At 40.6% G+C, this 23,644-nt stretch overlaps 2 protein-coding genes across 12 annotated transcripts in view; one reads left to right on the top strand and one right to left on the bottom strand.

Annotated features, from left to right (window-relative positions):
* Positions 1 to 18,082, top strand: part of ENTREP2 (endosomal transmembrane epsin interactor 2) — a 102,849-nt gene extending 84,767 nt beyond the window's left edge. For 6 of the 9 annotated variants that reach the window (XM_054077151.1, XM_054077147.1, XM_054077154.1 and 3 more), the window contains 7 exons: positions 1,213 to 1,373; positions 1,991 to 2,129; positions 5,630 to 5,705; positions 8,051 to 8,641; positions 12,730 to 12,804; positions 13,476 to 13,795; positions 15,514 to 18,082. In XM_054077151.1, coding sequence (XP_053933126.1) covers positions 1,213 to 1,373; positions 1,991 to 2,129; positions 5,630 to 5,705; positions 8,051 to 8,641; positions 12,730 to 12,804; positions 13,476 to 13,795; positions 15,514 to 15,699 — 1,548 coding nt within the window. In that variant the 3' untranslated portion in view covers positions 15,700 to 18,082. The remainder of the gene's footprint in view (positions 1 to 1,212; positions 1,374 to 1,990; positions 2,130 to 5,629; positions 5,706 to 8,050; positions 8,642 to 12,729; positions 12,805 to 13,475; positions 13,796 to 15,513) is intronic. The other 3 variants (XM_054077152.1, XM_054077150.1, XM_054077149.1) reach the window with 2 other exon arrangements.
* Positions 18,083 to 18,221: 139 nt separating this feature from the next.
* Positions 18,222 to 23,644, bottom strand: part of APBA2 (amyloid beta precursor protein binding family A member 2) — a 79,748-nt gene continuing 74,325 nt past the window's right edge. For all 3 annotated transcript variants that reach the window (XM_054077145.1, XM_054077144.1, XM_054077146.1), the window contains 2 exons: positions 19,878 to 20,018; positions 18,222 to 18,497 (listed from right to left, as the gene is read on the bottom strand). In XM_054077145.1, coding sequence (XP_053933120.1) covers positions 18,426 to 18,497; positions 19,878 to 20,018 — 213 coding nt within the window. In that variant the 3' untranslated portion in view covers positions 18,222 to 18,425. The remainder of the gene's footprint in view (positions 18,498 to 19,877; positions 20,019 to 23,644) is intronic.

Raw genomic sequence — 23,644 nt, 5'->3', positions numbered from 1 at the left:
TAAGTCTTTATCGTGGATTTAAATGAATAATGATGTAATGAGACAGCAGTACAAAGGCATATATTCTCTTCTTATAATAACCAATGTGCCTTTAGGAAAGTTTCTTAGCTCGCTTGTTTTAAAAGACGAGAACCCAAAGACCAAGTCACCTACTGATCCAAGAAAAGTGATATGACAGCAGAAGCTTGCCTGGAGAAGAAAGAATTCTGTGGTTTTGGATTGTCTTTTGATCCCCTTTTATCTGCTGGGACCATATAAAGCCAGGTCAAGGTGTCTGGGTTTTAGGTGATCTGCAGAATGGTCTGTATTTGATCCTTGAAGTAGTTTAAGGCTTTGCTAGAAGACTTGTTAAGTTACAGTGTTTCTGATAGAGAAGGAATCAGGTGGCTCCTTGATATCGCTGCTTTGCTAGAAGCTGATCAGGTCCCTGTCAAAATGTTGACTGTATTTCTCAGCATTATTGCTTTTTATTATTCATTGTAGTTATTTTCTTTTTCATTTTAAGATGTTTATATGGAAAAAATGTTTTTCTTACTTTCATGCCAGTCTCTAAAACCTTTATATCACATTTAAGTGTGCATTGTCTGTATCACCAAACCACAAATGACTATTAAGAATATTTTATTTTGCAAGAATAATAAAGAATAGTTATAAATGGCCCCACTTTTTCTGAAGAGTAAGATAGGTGGGATATTTGTAGTTGTCTTATTCAAATTTTAACGGATATGTCATAGCTTGTTTCTTTTTGTGTGGGGGTGAGGTTGGTATTTTTTTCTATGAGCACAAGGTATTTCAAGTTGGAAGCAAAACCGTGCAAATAGTAATTTTAATAGTTGTATCTATTGTTCATAAGTTATTAAAATACAGCTGATTATGCAGTACTATAATAAAACTGAATTACGAGGTAGATGTATTTCTCGAAGAGCTATTTAATTTTAAATGTTTGTGCTCTGCATCCTACGAGTGCCTGACTGAGGCACAGGCCTTCCTATCTCTTTAGTAAAACCTTGTGTTAGGTTTTGGCAATTTGACTCACACCCCTCACTGATCTCAAGTATTCTTATGCTTCCAGAAGCGTCTCTTTCGTTTTGATATTGATATTAATGGAATTGGATCTTCATCAGGGTTGCTAATACTGACCTTTTATTATAGTTTTTGTTGTTGCTGATGATGTTTCTACCGTCTGAGGGAACTTGATCTGTTCATTTTCAGTTTCTGCCACAGAGGCCACATTCTACCAATCCAGACTGCATGACTCCACATGGAACTATCCTGCATCAAACCTTGGATTTCGATGAGTTCATACCACCAATACCGCCTCCACCCTACTACCCACCAGAATATACTTGCACGCCGGTAATAGAGGCACAGAGGTGATTATTCTTACCTGTCCTTACAGTCATCACATATTTCTGAGCTACAGACTGTGGAGTTTTTTCAAAGAATAAGAAGCCAAGTAACATCGTTCAATTACATTCGGTGCTTCCTTTGCAGAGAGATTATGTGTGTTTTATGCAAACTTGTTGAGACATAGCTGGAAATATTTGTGCTAAAGCGCTGATTAATAGACAAGTGATTGAACTTGGCTGATACAAGGATAACAATATCTGAACTTAAAGCAGACATCAGCTTATAGGTGAGCCTTTCACAGTTGTTAACATTATACACTTGAAGTTGAACAGGAGATTTAATTTTCTAAGGAAATGATTGCAGTTAATGTGTATTAGTATGGAGTAGTGAAGGACATTAATAACTGCAAAACGGGCTGGTAGTGATGGCTGACATCCAAAATGAAATACAATTTTTAAAGCTACCTTGTGAGAGAGGGCTTCATTTTGGTTGTCTAATATATTCATTCAATATAATTCTTTGCAGTATATTGGCTTTGAATTCAGAGAACGCTCTGTTTCACTGTGGTGTAGGTAATGGTTTGCCAAATCAATCCAGTGTGACTTCTGAATTATTAAGTTTCCTTCTTTATGTTTTTAAGCAGAAGTCTCCATCTGGACTTTCCTCATTCCACATTCAGTGCTTTATATGAAGTAACCATTAACAGCCCAGGGATGCTGTACCCGTCTGAGCTGCCCCCTCCTTACGAGGCAGTGATTGGAGAGACACCGGCCAGTCAGGTAAGGAAAGCCAAAGGAAATGCCTTACATAGTCTTCAAATTTTCATTATCTGAAACAATTCTAGATAAATTTGATATGGAAAGCTGCCTGGTGGAAAAGGACCTGGAGGTGCTGGTCAACAAGGGTTGTGAGGAGCAGGTGAGGGAACTGGGATTCTTTAGCCTGGAGAAAAGAAGGCCGAGGGGAGACCTCATTGCTCTCTCCACCTCCCTGAAAGGAGGTTGTGGTGAGGTGGGTGCTTATTTCTTCTCCCAGGTAACAAGTGGTAGGGTGAAAGGAAGTGGCCTCAGGGGAGGTTTAGAGTAGCTGTTAGGAAAAATTTCTTTACTGAAAGAGTGGTGAAGCATTGGAAGAGGCAGCCCAGGAGAGTGGTGGAGTCTCTGTCCCTGGAAGGGTTCAAAAAACATATAGACGTGGCTTTTTGGGAGATAGTTTAGCAGGCGTGGTGGTGTTGGGCTGACAGTTGGACTGGATGAGCTTAGAGGTCATTTCCAACATTTATGATTCTATGAAACTTAATGATCTAAAATAAAGTAGGAGTTAATTGGGGGAACAAACATGATAAAATAATAACATTCTTTAAACACATTTTTCAGATCATTCTCTTTAAAGGGGTTTAACTAACAAATTTTCATTAGTGTGTATTTTCCTTATGTTCTGTGCATGCTTGAGTAAATGCTTATGAAAGTAGTAATATTTCAGCTGATATAATCTGCTAAAACAGTTGTAAGATACTGGGCTGTCCGTAACAAAAACTTAGAGGAATGGATTGGCATTACCAGAGCATGGTGTTTTCCTTTACTTGAATGGGATAACGATCTTTTAAAATGAGATTATGCTTCTTGATTTCTATAGGAAATAAGAAATCCTGATTACGAAGCAGGTTTGTTTTTGTAAAAACCCTTACAGTTGTAAAATATTTTGCTTGTATGAGCAAACTAACAAGAGGTGCTGAGTATCAGAAGTGAAGTGCATTGGCGATGATGACTAAAGCGTGCACAGTGACTCTGTAGCCATATGCTCTTCTGGACACCAAAAGCCTTCATGTATTTTTTTTTTTCAGTCAGTGTCCCAGTCAAGCTGTAAATGGAGGAATGGAGCCAAAGTCTGAGACAATTTTAGGTCTACAAGTGGAACCAAATGGAGTCCTAAATTCTCACATAATGCAGTGCTCCCATATAATACGCACCAGGCTTCAGTACACTATGAACTGAAATAAGCAGATTTATAAATCCCCCAAAGGCAGACTTTGCAATAGGAATAATAACAGAACTTCTACAGAAGTGTGTCTGGGAACCATTATGTAATAACATCATAATTTTAAAACCTCTTACTGTGCATCAATCAGTCGGTTTTGTTTGGTTTTAAATGGATTGTATTAAATTGTATCAAATTGGACTAAATATTTCACGCATTTTACAGATAACAAATGTCAGTGCTAATTTAAGTGGTTGCATCTAAGTAAAAATTGCTGTTGTCTTCTCTGCTGATTAGGAATTCCCATTTTATGACTAGGAAAAATCGTGGTTTCCACACAGTTTTCTATGCTAAGTATTGACTAGGGTAAAAGATGAGATCGGGGTTCTGGGTGAATTATACCAGTGTCTGTTTTATAAGGTTTACTAACCTGTAGGCTGTGCAGGCTTGTTAAAGCGTGGTTTTTCATTCCCTTTCCCATTGATAGTTTAGGGAGCTCTGTTCCAACAAGATGTCAAGACAGGGTGCTGGCAGCTGCTGTGGCTTGTGTCAAGTGAGCTTAGTTGTCTTATTCTCAGGTCAAAAAATTCTGTCAATGCTACAATTGTTCCCTTGGCAAACTAAGCAGAGACTAAAAACAGACGTGAAGATTGAACCATTCTAATCTAGAACTGTTTGTGTAATAGGAAACAAAGGTATGTAACTTCACTGTATGTGTTTCTCCTGCTTGTAAAATAGTTGAGGGGTTTATGGGAGGTGTAATATTTCGATTTCAAGAATTGCTAAGCCGCCTTTTTTCACAAGCCTTAAGTTTGCTTTATATGCTGTGTAATAATGTTGGTATTATTTTAAATTTCGTAGATCAAAGCCACAGACTTTTTTCTTCCATTAGTACAGGTTTGCCAGAGACCTCAGGTTGCCTGTAACTCATTTTATAGATCATTTTACAGGCACCAGACAATGTCACCGCAGCTGCCAGGTGACTGGGACAACGTAGGTGGTCAATAAATGGTACAGCACAAACATTCAGCAGATATTTTCCTGTCAGTGATTAAGAATTCATGAAACCACCTAGATTTAAAAAGAACTTTTAGAACTAAATTTGTATCAGCAAAGTTTCCTGATCACTTGGTCATAGCACGCTACAGATAGATATAAAAAAAATTAACGAGTGCAGTAAGTTATGTGTGTGTCTGTGTGCATTAATCTACGCTGGCGTGTGCACTGGAAGCTTTTTCCTTAGTAGTTTCAGAGTAATAGTGTCACATTCAGCTTTTTAGAAGGCCAGATACAAATTAAGCTCTTGATAAAAAGGTTTTCACAGAGGTGATTGATGGTTGGTTCTAGGCTCATCACTAACCGCAATGAGCTTTTCCTGGTTAATTGTGGCCCTACAGGCAGAGGCAGATATGATGCTTTCTGCTAGAGATGGTATCAATCTCATTCCCTTCGACTTTTCTTTTTAAATTTTTTCTCATTTATTGTTACCAGATATTTAGTGGAACAATATTTTTAATTATAATGTTCCCAAAGAACTGCTAAAAATCTAATGCCATAGGCAACAAGGTCCCATCCAAAGCCTATTAAGATTAGTCAAAAGATTTCCTAAATTTCAGGTGTTTATGGACCAAGTCTCTCCAGCAGGACTGATTCTGTATTTTGTTCACATGATTCTCAAAAATGAAGGGAAGTTACCCACTTAGATCCATCCTTTCAGAAAAAAGGTGAGTCCTAGCGTTACCCCCTGCAGCAGTCCCTGGTAGGCTGGGGAGCTCCCTGCATCGGCCACCTTGGTGGCAGTGATGTCACAGGCCTTAGAAAGACATGAGGCATTAACATCTCAGCAAATAACCGAAGGAAAACACTGCTCTTGTGCTTGCTTTGCTTATCTCTGTTGTTCTCTATCCTATTTTAAGGTGGTACAGTGTGGTGGAAAAAAAGCATAATATGGAAAAATGCAGACTGTAGAAGAAGAGATTGCTTGGAATAAAACCATTAGTTTTAAGCATTGCAAACATTAAGTTTTGTAATGTGGGCCCATAACCCCAGCTGCTTTTGAACTCAAGCTGAATTTAGCTTGTAAATTCTGGAAAAATGAAAAATTGCTTTAAGCATATTCCTTTGCCCAAGGACATTGTAAAATACCATCTCTTTAAATAGTTTTCAGTCGGAATAACAGCTCATGTGACAGTCATTTCACATTGTCAGGTGTGTTCTTAAGATCATCAGTGCTATACTTTGGTTTGGTAAATAGCAGATTAATCGAATAAATGTGCTCTTTTGTTAAACAATTTTCATTTAGGTCACTGGCGCTGATCAGCAAATACCGGAATCAAGTTTGGATGAGAGGAACATGACCCTGGACATCAGCACACAAGGTGATCCTAGCATTGTATTTGACTACTTGAGAAAGATGTAGTAGAATTTCTGGGTGCACTTTTCCTTCTCTTCTGTCCTTCTCAAAGGAGAAAGAAAGATTTGCTTTGCTTTCAGATTATTCCTGTGTTTTCAGATTGTTTGTTGTTCAAGGTCTTGCACCTGGGTTGAGGCAATCCCTAGCACAAATACAGGCCGGGTGGGGAATGGATTGCAGCTGCCCTGCGGAGAAGGGCTTGGGGTGCTGGTGGGTGAGAAGCTCAACACAGAGCCAGCAGTGTGCGCTTAGAGCCCAGAAAGCCAGCTGGATCCTGGCCTCCATCAAGAGAGGGGATTCTGCCCCTCTGCTCTGCTCTCGTGAGACCCCACCTGGAATACTGTGTTCAGTTTTGAAGTCCTCAGCAGAAGAAGGACACGGACCTGTTGGAGCGTGTCCAGAGGAGGCCATGGAGATGATCCGAGGGCTGGAGCACCTCTCCCCTGAGAACGTTGGGGTTGTTCAGCCTGAAGGAGAGAAGGTTCTGAGGAGGCCTTACAGTGGCCTCTTGGAAAGCTGAGGAGGGACTTTTTACAAGGACCGGTTGTAATAGGACAAGGGGTAATGGCTTTAAACTGAATGTGGTGCTGTGTGTGAGAACTAGGGAGGTCCTGGGGCACAGATCATTCATGTAAAATCAGTCATGTGTCACCATTCCCCATCTTTTGAGCAATGATTGCTTCTCATCTGCTTCAAGCGTCTCCTCTTGCTGTCGTAGTACCTGAAAAACCATGCCAGGGGAAGGATAGAATAGTAAGAAGCTGTGATTACAGTTTAAGGCCCTTGAGTCCAGGTAGAAAATCGTACAAGCAACCACACTTCTAGTTATGAATGAAATGGAATCAAACCGGAGAGCGTTTGGACAGTTAAGATCCGTGCTTTGGAGACAGGCAAAGACTGGATGCTTTCATTTATCTCTACAAACTTTATAGATGTTTCAAAGCTTGAGTTAAGGGAATATGTTGCGAAGAATCGTGTATCTAAGTAAAAAATGTCTGGGGACTCATCACAAATATAAGTGGTCCAATAAACCACTGCAGCTTTGCACCTAACACATAATAAATGGTGCATATTATGCATTTTTAGCACAATGTCGATTTGTTTCCATTATTGATTATTATGTCCTTTTAGTCCATGTTATGATTGCCTTTTAAGTATTACAAATTTTATTTCCTGGAAGCCCCGAAAGAAAATAGTTTTTGTGATTCATTTTATGTAGGAAGAAAATGTCCTTCATAAAATGCAGCCTCATGAATATTTGATTTTTATTTAGATAGTTAATTTCCCTACACTGTTGAAAGCTTTCTGCTTCCTAGACTCCAAATCGTGGCAGCACTTAACAAACGTTCTCTAGTTCACTAACAGATCCTATTTTTCTATTCCTGAACAAACACTTAAAAGACATTTGTCTCATCAATATGGGTAACAATAGTTGTTACGCAGAAAAGGGCGTCGGAGGCTGCTGAGATGAATAGGATTATGTGATTTGTATTTCATAAATATATTTATTTTAGATGTAGGATTTTAAGGCATTCCAGTCTGATGTGGGAAAAGTGGTATCTGTGTTATTAGAATCTGGAGACTGGATTATGTAGTTTTATTTTCTTTATTTTTGTCATGACTTGGGCAGTACTGCAGAGCTCAATACTTATTTTTCTATACGGGGCCATTTTCATCCATAGCACATAATTGTAGACATGACAGAAAAAGTGATAACAATCTCAGGTTTTTAATACAAATGGCTTCAAATGTGATGTGACCCTGTCTAAAGCGTGTGTGTCACCCATTGTGTGCCAGGGACGTTGTATGATGGTGAATTCCCACCTGTAAAGAATTTGGATAGAATTTGGGGAAATGATGATTGATTAGAAAGCATTAGCTGCAAAGCTAATATTGACAGCAGTAATAGGTTTAAAAGCAATCAGAGCTGTGCTTTTTGACCATTTGTGTAAAGTTTTAGTACTTCTACCGCAGGTGATTTGTCACTGTTTACTGGAGAAGCCAGCAGAGAAAAGTGCTCCTGTCCAAGTGTAGTTACAGATATTGCTTTGGTATCCGAGCTCAAGCACACGTATTAGTTGAAGAGAATACCCAAGGGCAGCACAGATTGTCTCTGCTGAGGGACACTAGAAACAAGTAAATTAGTTCAGTCTTTTTTGCTTTGGCATTTTGTCATCTGAAAGCTTTTAAGTAATTATTGATGCACTTGCCAATTACTAAATTTAAACCAGTATATTGAAAACAGGGCCAGGGCGGGAATGAGAGAGCAGCAAGAAATCTTTATTTTTCTTGGAATCTCTTTTTTCGCAGTTTCTGTTGAGAGCGCCGCTCTGATGGTCTCTGACGCTGTTGATATCCCAGACCGCAGCTACTCCTCCGAAGATCTTTGTTCGCTGGGAGTTCAAGGATCTCTCCATTCTGCAGACCTTTCTCCCTTCTGTACAACCCCCAGAGGGGCTACGGACCAGAGCTGCAGCACTCTGGATTACAGCACTCGCTGTGCGTTCCACAGAACTCGTTCAGAGGGTTTTCCCGATGAGGATGACAGTTCTCGCAGCCGATCCTCTACAGACAGGACTCAAGGACAGGAAAAGAACTGTGCCCGTGGCAGGTCCTTGGACAGTTCCTCAGAGAATTTTAGCCCCTCAGAAAGAGAACTGCAGACTTCTACTCAAGAGAGCAGTGCCACACCACCTTTGAAGCAAAAGAAAATCTACTGTGCGGACTTCAGCCAGTCTCCTGTCCCTTCCCAGACCTCTCCTTGTTTTGGGCCTGCAAATACTTCATCATGCGTGAGCAGCCACGAGACTGCTGTGCAGCAGCATCCCATTACAAAACACCGAATTTCAAATATAGTCCGATCAACTAGTGACCCTGTGTCATGTTCATCTTGTACAGAAGGTAGGTGTGATACCGCATGAGTGAGGGAACATGCAACAAGTGAGTGGTATGCGATTTATGCAGCAGTTGGTGCTGCTGGAAATTATGTGACAAGATCCAATGAGGGTTGACTCTTAGGTCCACGATTGAGTGGTGGACTTGGCAGTGTTAGGGTTATTGGTTGGACTTGCAGGAGATGTGGTTGGATCTTAAAGGAAAAGTGACAGAGTGAAATTAATTTTGGCTTTTCTAAATTGTACCGGCCTTTCTGCACTGCTCAGAAAACCGTCTCTTGAGTAGATGCCTCCATCTCTCTTGCTGTTATACTGAGAAGCTAATCTAAGAAGTTGAAAGGTAGCTGGGGCCCATTTAGAAATGATGAAGTGAGCCGTCGTGTTTGTAATGCAGCGGGTTGTGTGTCCTGAAGGTGATGCTGCCAGAGGCAGTACTGGAGTCAGAGTGCTACGGGGGAGCGGTCAAGCTGGAGTGTACGGTGAAAAGTTTGAAGGACAAAGAAATAAAAGATGAGGTACACAACAAGATGATATATAAAAAAGAAAGCTGTCTTTGATAAGCATCTTCTGCTATGAATCTCCTTTCAGACAAACAGGGAAGAAGAAATGTTGTTAGCTGAATAGTGTATCTTCATAAAAATCTGCTTGTTGGTGGAAATGGAGAATGGCTCGATCAAAGAACGTAGAACCGTTTAAACCATTTGAAAAGCACAGGCTTTACAAAAGGATGTTAACAGGTTAGAGAGATTCAAAGGGGTAACCTGGAGAAGTGATGTGAAAGTAAAGGTTAAAAGCTTTGTAAGATGTTGTAGGTTGTGCTGTTACAGATGCCTCATTGGGCTTTCTAAGGCATCTAGAGGAGGAACCGTGACTAGCTCAAAAGAAAAGTAGACTAAATGCTGAAATAACTGGTTTCATTTAGGATGATGATATATTGGTTCTATTACACTTTTTGCATCCTTATTCTGCTTCTGTGAATTTCAGAGACCTCATACTTAGCTCAATAATTGAATGTTTTTCACATTTAGAAATCTAGCCTCAGCATCTTGTCCAGGAAAAATGAATCTTTGATCTAGAAGTCTGCATATGTTTTATGAAATGTACTCTGCTAGGATATATGTGCTATGAAGCTGCTGTGCAGACAGTCAGTAGGAATTTCTGAATCCTTTCTACTGTGCCGAAGACAAGAAGAACCGCCCTTTCTCTTCTGGATCATGCTCTGCAGGTTTTCCATATTGTGCTCCGTATGTTCTTTGAGTGGTGTTTGAGAGAGAGATGGCTGTAGGCAGCCTCATCTACGGGCTCTAGCTGCCTGCTGGGACGCCTGCTGGAACAGATGCTCTGCCTTCATTTTTAACATGTCCTAAATACATCCATCATCTTTTCTGGAGAAGTGACTTTGTGGGGACTATTTTGACTAATTTCCAAGTTCTTTGCCCTACGTGAGTTGAGGGACAAGGGTTGAACATTACTGAGATTAACGGTGCTCAGCACAGATTGCAGTAAAGCAGCAGGGATGGTTCTAGAGATACTGATCCACGAACAGCCGACGGGGGAGCCAGAGAAGTAACTCCGAGGGAATGTGCTTGTGCTGACCTAGTTTGACGTTCTTTTCCTGCCCACAGAAGACTCTTTGAAATGAAATCTTCAAGAGAAGTAGTTGAGCCTAGACTTGCATATTTCTTTCATTTCTATTTTTGGCAAACTACAGTTTGCAAAACTTTACTCTGAACGTTTCCAAAACTTCACATCACTTCCCCTCTTCTACCCTTTGTTTATCTTTGTTTAAAAACCGTAGGTAGGTTAGAAGCAGCACAATTCTAATAATATGTACCAACTGTTTTTAGCAGCCCTGAAGCTTATTTTTCCTCTGCTATGACACACAGCTGAAGTTCTGTACAGTCTTTATAACTCTGAAAAGGCATTAGTTGTAGATTTTTGATGACAGGCTATTGGTGTTCACTGCAGAATAGTAAAATATATCCATAGAGTTGAAGAATAGGCAAAGATAAAGTGAAGCAACTGAGCTCTACCTGCCAGCCAGCCCAGAAGAAAAAGTGTTCAGGGTCTTTAAAGTAACATGCACTTATTTTTTTAAATCATCTTGGAGTAGAAGAACTGCTCAAGTAGACTGACCGTATGGCACACAGCTGTAACTACATATCATTCGTACTAATAACTGAAGTAAGAGACATCCCATGGATTTTGGAGAACTGAGGGAGCTTCAGGTGTGTTCACAAATGGGAAAATTTGTGAAGATGGGAAAATGCAGTGGTCAGACTGGTAAGTAGGGTTTGGTTTTGTCTTTGGACCCAGTCTTTCTACTTTAAGAAAACTTCTTAATTTATCTTCTGATTAACATCCTTATGCAAGTTAATGTGAAAAGATGTAGATGCACAGCCTTGAAATTTACTGTGTAGAGTTTTGCTAAATGGATCTTGAATGTGACTGTGACTGCCTGGCACGTGGTATGGAACGTAAAGGATTTGATACAGGGATGCTGGACAAGTGCAATGGTGTAGCGACACAACAGCAGCAGTATGAAATACGTTAGAAATCTGGGAATTTGAACACTGACGTAAAACCCTGGGCCCTTAGCTCAACAAAACACAATTCATGTGCTTAAGGCAGACCTTGACGTGATGGGGTTTTTATGGTACGTACAGTCAATAATTCTCTCATTAATCCTTTAATGCTGAGAGCGAGCTTGTTTATTTGCTTTGAAATAGCTCCCATTGCTAATAGAGAAATCGCAGATGAAAATTTAGTGTAAAAGGTGCCTTCGTAGTCACTGTATAGACCCTGGACAACGTAAGTATGGTGGGTTCACATATAATCTCTGTAAGAAGGAGCTAACTCTTAAAAACATTACTTGCAAGTAAGTGGTTTGCATTGTTCTCTTTTCCCCATAAAGCTTATTGTAGCAAAAGAGGATAAAATCAACTTCTATATTGATGCTTGTAACAGTAAACTTAATTTATAATCAAATATGATAGACTATGTGGCTATGGCAGTTAAGTGCCTGAGTGATTATTGTAGTGTCTGTATTGCAGCTAATTCAGGATAATGTCTAGTGCAGGAGTTTTGACTGAGCTGCAAGTACATTAAGCAGTATAATAACAGATGAGAAGGCAGAACCTCTGAAGTGTCTCCTCTTAATGAGCATGCCATGATTCATATGTTGCAGTACTTCAGCATAATAAAGCAAATTAAAGACAGAATAGAAGCTGTCTCTCTTAGTTTCTTACAGATTTCTTATGTTTGTAGCATCTTACGTTTGTTACCCTTCATTTAATTATTCAGTGTAGCAGAGAGGATTATACCAGCTTTTCATTATAAACTTTCTCAGAAGAGAAGAAAACCTTTTCTAATCTCCTTAGGAGCTGAAAACAGTTTTTGGTCTTGGAAGCGGATGTAAACAGCCTTGTCCTAAATGTGAGGGCTTACTCCATCTGGACTGTCAGAAGCTTGAAATCCAAAGGACTGCCCTGGTAATTACTGTATGGTGTGATCTCATCACCATCGATCCGGGTGCTGGCAGCCCACGGGCTCTGGGCATTAGAGGGCAAATGTGCCCGGAGCTGTTTGTCCGTGCTCTGTAACCCCTTGTTACTGATTGGCTCACCGGGAACCATGGTGGGCACCTGCCCATTCCTGTAATCGGCACTGCGCAGCACTTGTCCTGCAAAGAATGAGAATCTATAGAAAAAAGGAGGTAGAAATTTGAATGCAATGCTGGTTTTGTAGCCATAAAAGGGATTTGTCTTTCCTGTTTTTCCCATTTTCTGAGATAGTTCTGTCTGCCAAGGAAATACAGGAAAGCTTGAGGAAATAGTTAGAATTTGGTAGCTGTATAACAGAAAACCATCAGGCTGGAACTGTATCTTTCTGTTTGTGCTTATTTAACAGCTTATCGGATGTTTCTGTGTATAGAAGCTTCTCTTTGTCAACAGACATCTTGAAAGTGGCATTTCTTCTGAGTGGCTTAATTTTGTAAAGGAGATGTTAAAAGATTCCAGTGTACTGCTCCTTGCTTTGCGCAGAGGATAGCAGGGGTTGATTACGCTGTTTCTGTCTCTCTCTCTTTGGTTAAAGGTGATAATTGTGCCTGGACTCCTGTACGTAGCCAGCGCCACGGTGCAGGATTATCCCCAGCTACCTTAGAAACAGGTGAGGATCCGTTTTCTAAAGCAGAACCGTATGGTTTCTTCTTTTGTTTTAAAAATAATTAAAAGCTACTGATGGAGATAAAAGCTCTGGCAAAATTTGGGCAGAAAAATCACCTACTAGCAGCACATGTGTATGATGTACAGCATTGACGGAATCAGCCTTCGATTGAAAATAAAGACGAATGATTGGATCTTCTGCTTTAGTTTAGGATTTTTGCTTTCTCTGTATTTCTTACTGATCTCTCTTGTATTATTCACTGGTTATAATGTTCAAGGCCTAGAAATAAGGAGAACTTTATCCTTAAAGTTGTGGGGAGGGACAGGCCTAAAACATTACAAGCTGCATATTTAACACGGAGTAGCTCGTCTTTCCCCTTTTTAATGTCAGTCTGAAAGTATAGGTAACAAAAATGCCTGTGATTTATCAAGGGCTTTAATTACCAACCCACTTGTCCTAAACGGGAAAGAGTCTTACTCTTGACCCCTGGTTAAAATGATCCATTTTGCAGTATTTCCCTGATTGCATGGTTTTGTTACTCTTCAGACAAAACAGACATTTTACGACAAAGTAAAAACTTTTGTGATGATATTTGTTTTGCCTTTTTTTTTTTCTTTTTCTTCCTCCTTTTTTTTAACTATTACTTTAAAGATATTCTTCCCCCCCTTCTTTAGTTGCTGTTTCTGGTTCTCATATGGCTGCCTCTGCTTGTCAGCATTCTTTCCTGCCGCCTGGAAAACAGAGGGATAAAAGGAAAATTGATCTCTGCCTAAAGCCGAAGGCTTTGCACACAGTCTCAAAAGAGCGACCGCACTCTTTAGTGGACCTTAAGGCCTATAAAGACACAAAAATTTTAGTGGCCAAATTTTTGGAACATTCAAACTGTAATCTCCCTCCAGAAGTCCGTCACGTAGTGAACAGCATACGCTCAGTAATAAAATCTGATGAGAGACACATGGAAGAAGCCATCTTCAGTGCCAACATTATAGACCAGGTAGGCCGGTTATGTTCGAAAGATTTGTTGAAACATAACAGATAAATGCCTTCTTCAAATGTTTTTACAGTTTTAAGCACTTCAGATAAATCCTATGAAGTTCTTTTATAGTAACATGGCTTTAGTAAAACAGGATTTCCGTTTATTGGGCAGCAATGCATTTTATACTCATATATGCCTTGAAAATTCTTCAGCTGGACCCAGTGCTCTCCTAGAAGTTCTATAGGGAACTGATGTACACATTGATAATCACCCCCTCTTATTTCCAGTGTCTTTGCACCTGTGGCTGTCCTGTGCCTCAGTTTCTCTCTCTGCATGGAGAGCCACAGGACTGACCCGCGTGTGTTGTTTTTCTCCAGCACGAGCCGCTGGCTGAAGGGAGGGCCTGGAGGGACACGCAGGGCCACCAGCGGCCACAGCAGATCAGGGCACTTGTGCCTGTTCTTGGCTGGAGGAGCCATAACGACCTTTGCTATTTTTAAGACAAAGAACTGAGAAAATGTGCTTTTCCAATTGAAGGAATAATGGATCTTCTCACCTTGAGAGAGAATAAAACGGACACGAGGCTTGGAAGGAATCCTGTAAAAGCAGTTAGGAGTGGCAGCAGTTTTACTGTCTAATGCGTGCTTAAAAAGGGGCCTTTTTTGCAGGAGGAAAGGTGATCAATCACCTCTTGCTAGTCTTGATACCAGAGTGATAGCCGTAGAAATGGAGTTGCTTTTATGTTGTCAGCTGTGAAAAGCAGAATGCTCTTAGCAGTGAGCAGCCACACTCCCATTGCTCCCGTTGCGTGGGGGGTTTCCGGGGAACTGGCCAGACTGGAACGTGCCTGGGGGCTGCCTCCCCCTTCTGGGATGCTGTAATTTCTGTGCTTTTAGTCTGCTGAGCCCTAAATGAGCAAAAATGGCCAAGTATGAAAATACGATGTAAAAGCACTTAAAGAGCACGTGAGGGCTTTAGGTGTAGTGGGAAACACAGAGCGCAATGGAGCCCACTGCAAGATTGGGTTTGTGATGTGAAGTAGAGCAAAGTAGCACCGTATCGTTCCCTCTGCAGTCGCAGGGGTGGAACGGCAGGGCTAGCGTGACATACCCCAGTGTCGGGACAGAATCAAATTGTAATGGTTTTATTGCTTTACTGACTGTATCGGTCATTAAATCCTCAAGGTTAGAAAACTGAAAGCAGATTTCATTAAATGGAAAAAAACCCCTAACTTCTTACAAAATAAAACAGTATTAAAAAATCTGTTTATGCAGATCAGAAACCAGTGGCCCAATTTTTATCTTGTGGGGCATATGGTTTTTTCTCATGAAATAATTTTAGTAGGGTTTGGGTTTTTTTCCCAGACAAAAACCATTACAAGCCCAGAGCATCCCAACAATCTACTTAAGGTGTCACAGATTTTTTGGTAAAATACTTAGGTGATTCAGGTTCCTGAAGTTGCCTGATGGTTTTGTTAACACCAAAATGTTTGTTTACCAGTCCTGCAAAGTTTTAGTTCTCTTCCACCCTCAGCAAAGCTGGTGAAGCATCAATTTCTCCTAAAGGAAACAGAGGAGTTCAATTTGCTCCTTACTTACAAGGCAGAGCTGCTGCCTCTGGGAGAGTTCCATCATTAGATAATTTAAATAATATTCAGGGACTGAATGTTTTAAATGAAAACGTTTCTTACCCTGTTTTCCCCATCTTGTCTCCTCCATTCCTGCCCTTTTCAACAGGTGATTACGAGTTCCCAGCAGAATGTGAATACCTCTAGAAAGCGACTTCAAGAAGACCTTCATCTTCAGAGCTGTGGCGCTCTGAGCTCTCCAGTTGCCTTCTTGCGTCGGTCCCATATCGCTCGCAGTCTGGAGCGGGACAGGCCTCACAGCTTAATTGGAGTTTGCCGGGAGACCATCCTTTGAGAATACTCGCAGGTATGTGATTCCAGCAAAGAGAATTAAGGAAGAAACCAGGACTGGGCAAAATACAAGTAGTGGATGACTTAAAAAGGAAAAAGTGTCTTCCTTTGGAATTCCACTTCTTTCCAGCAGCGGGAGGAATGTTTTTCTGAATGTGAATTTCAGCCCTGATTTTTACAAAATTTTAACTGATTTATTAGTAAAGTCATAACAAATGTTTTCCCAACTAGAAATGCATTTATTTCTCTGTATTTATAGAAATGCTACTGGTGCTGCGTAGCATCTCTTGAAAACCACTGGAGAACTGCCAGAGACCGGCTGTACAACTTAAAAGTTGTATTTATTTAATGTACCTCAAAGTGTTTTAACTATGATCAGTGTTTTAATAAAAAGTATTTCTGGACTTTGCTTTTTTCAACAACTGATTTGGATAGAATTGTCGAGGTGGTACCTACGCACGTACAGTGCTGCTTCTAATCTGCTTCCCCAGCGTCCCCGTGTCTCTCGCGCCAGGCCAGTGGATCTGGCCTGCTCAAAGCGCTCCCCTCCGCCCCCTTTGCCCTTTCAATGACAGTAGAGGCTGCAGCGTGGTTTATTTTCGCTTTGTTTTGGATACTCATGAGTTTATTGATGGAGCAGCGTACGCTGTTGAAAACTAACAGCGAAGTATTCTGCCAGTTGTGACCAAAATGTGCATTAGGAAGTCTTTGAAATTCTGCATTTCCAAAAAGCTTATTTCACAAACCTTTTACAAATTCCAACCGATAGGGAGTCAGACGAATTCTAATCTAGCAGAGCCTTGAGCATTTCTTTTAATAGTTGTTACTTTGATTAGTAGTTTTGACAGCTGTATTACTGAAACACATCCTTGTGGTTCTGCTGCATTTGTGATTTATTTAACACTGATCTTAAAAACAAAAAAAAAATAATCAAAAAGTAAGTATCATTGTCACTAATTTGATTACCAGCATAAACACAGGTCTGCCAGCAACACCTTCCAGTGCGAGCTTCATCCTGGCTCTGTCAGAGGAAGCCGGAAAGGCCTTAAACAAAAGGTTCTCATAAAGAACCTACCCCAGGTTGATGTTTCAGGGTTTGAATTTATTTTTGCAGCAGTGCTTGTCAGCAGCGTTAGTTTCCATTTGAGGTTTAATCATATTCTGGTTTCATTTGTGTCACTCTGGGCTGGCAGACATCCTGTGGAAAGGTCACAAAGGAATGCAGCTGAAGATGGGCAGTCGTAAGTTTTACAGAATCATCTATTTAATGTATTTTAATTATACCTTCTGTAGCGATGTGAAGTTACAGTGACATCCTGTGGCAACAAGGTATGCAAATTGAAAGCATCTACTCTCAAGATAATCCACAAATTCCTAATTGAAGAGATTAATTCCTTTTTAAAAAATATAGTAGTCTGTGACCTTTGCAACTGCACTTAGATGAAGAATTAAATCATCTTCTACTTGGATTTTTTATTATGTAAACTTACACAACAAACAAAATAAGCGAGCTTCCTTTATTTTTTCAGATTTATTAGTGATAGTAGGTTAATTCTTTCCTAAGGTCAGTTGCATGCAACACACGACTCCTTGAAGTACAGTCATCCAGAGCTCTTTAGTTACTGCATGGTAAGGCTTCTTAAGTCACAGTGTATTTTCTTCAAGGCCTTAGCCAAAAAAAAATGAATCTAGACAAGAAGTTACACCGATGAACATTTATCTCATAAGGAATACAGCTTTACTACTGCGATTCTTATCTACACGCATTCTAATACTGCTGATGGTGCTAAGGTTATTTGTCAAAACAATTTACATTCAGAACACATTGCCTTAGGAATAAGAATACTTTATAAAAGACAGAAACAGGTAAGCATGGCTTTCCCATTTTGAGCTGATATAAACAAAAAGATAATATGCAAAAACTTAAAAGACCCCAGCCCAGTACATACATTACGCAACCTGTGCAATAAGTTATCCATGAAATAACTCTGTTAAATCATAAAAATCACAAGCATTAAAAATAAATATGTATCTAAATAAATATTTTGATTTTAATCTTGTGGCAATTATTCTTTATTTAGCATATGAAACACCTGTTACATGTTTATGTTCACACCTTGCCAAACAGGTTACACTTGTCATAACAATACCGAGTACTACAGTGGTTTTCTTTACATTAGAATCTAGAAGGTTTAACGGCACACATTCCTTCCCACTGAAATACCAGCTATTCAGCACCAGTTTTAAAATTACGCAAAGCCATCGATATCGGACCACTTTATGGGACTGGGATGATTTTTTTAACTTGAGGCAGCTGTAACTTTCTCTATTCGCTTCTCTTTGCCATTTCCTGCAGTCTCATTCATCAAATACTCACATTCACCGTGCTATAAAACAAGACAGACACACATACATCACTCCACATCAAGGTTACAAATAAATATGTTTTAAGTTTTATGAGAAAAGAGTTTAGAGATGTTGCAAAATACTTAAATGTTTTACAAAGATTTCTGTCAGTGATTATTGTCCTTGGCCATCCTTCTCACCGCTTTTTGGCAAAGAAATAAAAGGGAAGGAAAGAAAAGGCAGAGACACCTGTCTGTTCCTCGTTTCCGAGTCCTCAGCTCAGCTTCAAAGCCTTTCGTTCATACAAAATAGAAATTTCTCTTCAGCTCCGAGGCCTTCAGCTTTGATGGGATCGTGTGGTTGGTTTGCTGCGAGGGCGGCATGCTAGATGTACAGGGGCGTCTCCTGCCCAGTCAGGAGCCTGAACATGGCAGCTGGCATCGTCTTCATGTGAATCTGTCAGAAATGAACACAATTGTTACCTGTTTAAAATAACCCCTACGGCCCAGTCTGCCTCCCCTGCGGTACAAGTGCATTTCTCGTCCTTGTGTCTACACCAAGGTTTCTAGTTCCCCGCTCTCTCATTCTAACCGCCTGGTTTGCTGTCTTTGCTTTGTTGTGAGTTTTGTTTAAAATTAGCTTGAGACAACACCTAAACTTTTTTCCTATTCTTCTATCCTACTCCAGTTACAGTCCTTAAAAAAAGAAGTAGCGCAAACCTCTCTGGAAATTTGTTCTGCTGTTAAAAGAACTTAGACTTTTCTTGTCTTCCTTCCCAGTGGGAGTGTCATTTCATGTGTATTTTCACCGAACTGCAGTAGGATCCTCTGAACAAAAACCTCAGCCTTTTTCACCTGATATTTAAATGTCAGCCGAGTGTGGTGGAACGGGTGCTCTCATGACCAGTGTATTTAAATTCTTTCTATGAGGAGTCCTGTGAGAACTGTCAGAGGGATTTTACAGACTAAAGGCATCCCATAAGCAGAGTTGCGTCAGGGCGGGAGCAGCAGCTCAAGGACCTACAGACAGTGGAAGGGGAAGGAAGTTAAACTGTATTGGCTGATAATACAGACCCTCACCAGCCTTACGCTGCCTTGGTATCTTGGGCTCTTCACACTGAAAAAGAACACGGTCCTCCTGTGTTTAGTGAGAAATGTTACACAGTGAAGAGGTACCATAAAGGCTCGGAGGTTCTGTTGAAGCCACAGCTTTGTTCCTGCCGATGTGCAGATCCTCTGTATTGTTTTCAAGTAGCATTTCTGACAGAAAAACAATTTATCTTTGACTTTGGCAAAGGAACTGGGGGAAGACCTGGCCAGGGCTGCGTATGATACTGCCACTGACTGCAGGAGGGGTTTGGATAAGCTGGAGGATCTTGTTCGTTCATTGCCGTTTTCTCTAAAACTCCTGGAGAGGGATGCCTTAACTTATTCCCAAGGTAAGTTGGAAGCGTTCAGAGGAAATGGAATGAATAAAATGCATATAAATTGTGACTCTCTCAGCTCTCTGAATATTAATTTATTTCTACGACAGATGCTGCATTGATAAGCCAAGAGACATTTCTCAAAGCTAACGCACTTGAGCGATTTCTTCCCTTAACTGACTGGTTTAGTTTGCGCAGAAGGTTCAGAGCTGTGCCAGAAACTCTTGAGGGAAAATGGCACTGTGTGTGCACCTCATAGTTCAAAATACATTGTTTATTGTTTGTTATTAGTGCTCAATTCCAATTTACTGAGGTGGTGGTTTTAATACTACATTAAGACACTGTTCAACTGAACTATATGTATACTCTTAACAGTCTTAATTCTTTAATAAAGCATTTAATTGTTTTCTTACCTCTCCCACTGAATTAGACAGCGCTTGTACTATCTTCTCATGAGCAGTAGCAACAACGCTTTGTCCGTTGATCTCAATAATACGATGTCCTACTCTTACTCCTCCCCTCTCGGCTATTCCACCTCGCATCAAGCTGCAAATCTGACAAAAGAAAGCAAAATTTATAAAAGTTTAGAAATGTTATGATGTGGCTGTTACTAGGATTTAATAAATAATATTGAGCGGTGACGCCATGAGGATTCCAGAGGATACCTGTGGAAAATATTAAGCAATACTGTGAGTTTTTAGATGTTGGTGGTTTTGTTGTTGGTTTGTTTGGTTTTTTCCCCCCAAAAAAATTCTTCAAATTACAATTTTTAAGTTTGTGTTTGTGGGCTGGGTGCGTCTGCACACCCAACACAGAGTAGCCACGCAAAAGCAGAGTTACAAGGAAGAAGGATAGGGGAAGGAAGTGATTTTTACACATTTCTGGACTGTTCTGCGAACTACCACATTATTCTTTCTGAATAATGGGGAATATAGAAAGTGTTAAAGTAAAAATTAATTTACAACAGCAGTTTTTTCACATACATGGGAAAAACCTGACATAAAGCTTAATCCACAACTGCACAACACTAGTTTAGGCTGAAGGAAAGGATGATGCCGTGCAGGTGTTGTATGCTGAAAGCTGGTGAGCTGTCAAGAGGCTCACAAAGACAGAGGGAAAGATTTATTTCAAAAGTATAAGGAAGAAATGTTTTGCTGTGAGGGTGGGGAGGCCCTGGCCCATGGTGCCCAGAGCAGTGGTGGCTGCCCCATCCCTGGAGGGGTTCCAGGCCAGGTTGGATGGGCCTTGGAGCCCCTGATCCAGCGGGAGGTGTCCCTGCCCTTTCGTTTGCTGAGAAAAAACTCTTCTTGGAAGAAAAGAAATGTGTGCCAGAGCATCCAGTGATGGCTGTTTCTGCAGTTACCGTCAATGGTTAGAAGCGTAAGCCAAGAATTAGTATTTGCTGAGGTCTGGGAATTTGCTGAGCTAAATACGAATATGATAAGAAGTGTCTGTGTCCCAGTGAGTTTGTAATCCAATTCAGAAACACAGTATGTGCGGAGATGGCCGGGCTGGAATACATTGAAGGGAGACATTGTCTGTGGTTGACCAGAATCTTTTCTGCGTGACACGAGCAGTTTCCTTTAAATTCCTCTTCACAAACAGCAATGCTATAAAAACTAAAATCCCTTTTTATTCAGTTTGTCTGACGCGGGGTGTGAACATATATAGTTATTCTTTGTTTATAAAAGGCCTTTCTCAGCCTTCTGAAAAACACCTTTCTCCTGCAGCGACTCATCTACGTTATCATGAGTGGCTGAGTTTTACCTACTGTGGTTCACAAAGTATTTCTAATGGGCTTTTATAGATAAGAGGCACCATCAGGACCCTTCACAGAACTGAATTTCATTCACGTTCAATCTATTGTTTCGCAGGTGGTCTCCCTCCTAATCCCACAGCGGACGAGGTAAGCTGTACCGCGTACATCATCTGTTTTATAGAAAGCTGCTCAATTCAGCTGCCAAGTTTGCTCCTTGCTGTTGGGGATTGTGTGCAGTAATCCGAAAGGACAAAAAGCAGAATGTGCCAATAGAAGCCCTGTAAATATATTTTTCACATTATAAAATTATATAGCCCGTACAGCCAGCTGAAATAAAAGCTTTCAGAGCAAACGGAAACATGATCCCTCACCCTCCTGGCATAATGGAAAAGATAATGGCTTGCATATCCATCAGAGCTCCTTTCATTGTGTGTGGCTCTCAAAGCTCTTTTAATACCATCAGTGAATTTCTTCTTTCTAACAGCCTCAGACATAGGAAGCACTCTCTTATCTTCATTCAAGAATGTGATCCCTCTCCAGGGAAAGGAGTCAGCTTCCTTTTTGTGAGCATTAACTATTTTAATGAGGTAGAAAGAGAAATGGAGACAGAGCCCAGCCTCACAGATCCTGTTAAGCTACAGACAGTGTGCAGATGTCAAGAAATACACAGTACTTAAAGCACACGTTGATGTGGCTCCTGTAATTGCAAGTGGCTGAGTCAGAGCAGTCTGAAGACTTTTGTCTCCAGCCAGTGGAGCTACGGCAGATGAGGCAGGATTAAACTGAGCAGTTCCACTAAGTAAATACAATTCTATTCAGCCAGGATTGTTTAGCCTGCAGCACTTGTTGAACATATAGCTGTAATATTATTAAATAACACAAGATGGATCTGGGTTCAGTAAGCAAGACTCTATTCTCGATTTACTGTGTAAACTGAAGAAGAAAAACCAAGGGAGAAAAGGTGTAAACCATCCTGGTTTGTCCTATTTGGCTCTTCCAGACTTTGCAATGTCTTGGACAAGCTGCAGCGCATCAGATATGAAACCAGTAGCTTCACAATCGGTTTTACTGCAGTTGCCCATTGTGGAGCAAAACGTTAAGGACAGACCAGTGCAAGTGTACTCTGCACTGGTAATAGCCTTATTAAATAGAGGCTATAGAGCCAGGTTTCTCCTCATTTCACTCCTATATTACTCTGTTTAAGCCCTGTATATTTTGTCTCCAGACAGTTTAAATAAATATAAGCCAAGGCAAGGAAGAAAGAATAACCTGTCTGTTAACTATGAAGTTCTACTGTATTTTTAGATAGAATTGTGCAAGGCTAAGGCTCCTCTGAGAAAGTCTCTGAGTTCCCGACTGAGCAGTGATGCGTCAGCAGCAGTAAAAATACAGCTGGTAATACACAGACAGACTACCAGACAGACATACTTTGCAGAGTCATCTTTTTGAACGCTGAATGAAGGAGAGAGTGTAGCTGAGGAAGGACTTACAGGCCCAGAAGCTTGTCTAAATAGCAGCCTAACAAAAGATGTTCATCACTCCTTTTTGCTCATTAGCTTTCATAGTCACAGACCCTTCATAAATGAAATTTATTACCAGCCTTTCTTTTTTATGTAACCTGAGAAGGCTTTTTCATCCTGAATTTGGTAAACTTTATATTGGATGTCATCTAAATGTTACTCATTTCACTGAAATGAATGACAACACCCACTGCGCTAAATATGACGAATGACCGGTAGATGGAGCGAGAACACTGTGAAAGAAAAGAACCACAGCCTGGAGAGTTAACTGACTTTAAACTAAGGCTCCAGTTGTGTAGAGCTCAGACGAGGTGAATAGATTTGTCTCACAGACTCTGTAACTGTGTCTGTCCATGTGTGGACATGATATGCTGCTTCTAATCCGCCTTGGCCTGATTCTTTTCTGCAGCCCTGTACCCACCAAGGCTGTCACAGACCTCCTAAGAGTTGATAAACACAGCTTTGTATCGTTCCTTACATATGTTTTTCTCTTTTTATCACAGCACCAGCTCAACCTACTAGATTTATAAAGGATAGCAATTAGGAAATAAATTGATGCCTCTTCCAGCCTTATCTGCTGTTGTCAGCACCCTCTGTGAGATCTTCTAAAGCCAGATCCTATCCCTTTCATCCTTTTCATGCTAAGACTTGGGACTAACAGAGAGTGAGCTCCCAGCAAGAACCATACCTACTGGACATACGTATACAGGTAGATGAAAGGTGATGAAACACAAGCAAACGAGGACAGAAATATACTGCACACCTGATTGTTCTGTATTTTTTACAGAACTCTCTCTACCCAAGTGACAGAGCATTAATCCCATACATGACAAATACTTTAAACCTCTGGTTCTACAGGATGTCAGGAGTACTTCAGCTCGACCAAGGCTTGTAGCGGTGT

The sequence above is a fragment of the Cuculus canorus genome, chromosome 12, assembly GCF_017976375.1.
Source record: "Cuculus canorus isolate bCucCan1 chromosome 12, bCucCan1.pri, whole genome shotgun sequence".
NCBI lineage: Eukaryota > Metazoa > Chordata > Aves > Cuculiformes > Cuculidae > Cuculus > Cuculus canorus.
This window is presented reverse-complemented; position numbering and strand designations above follow the sequence as displayed.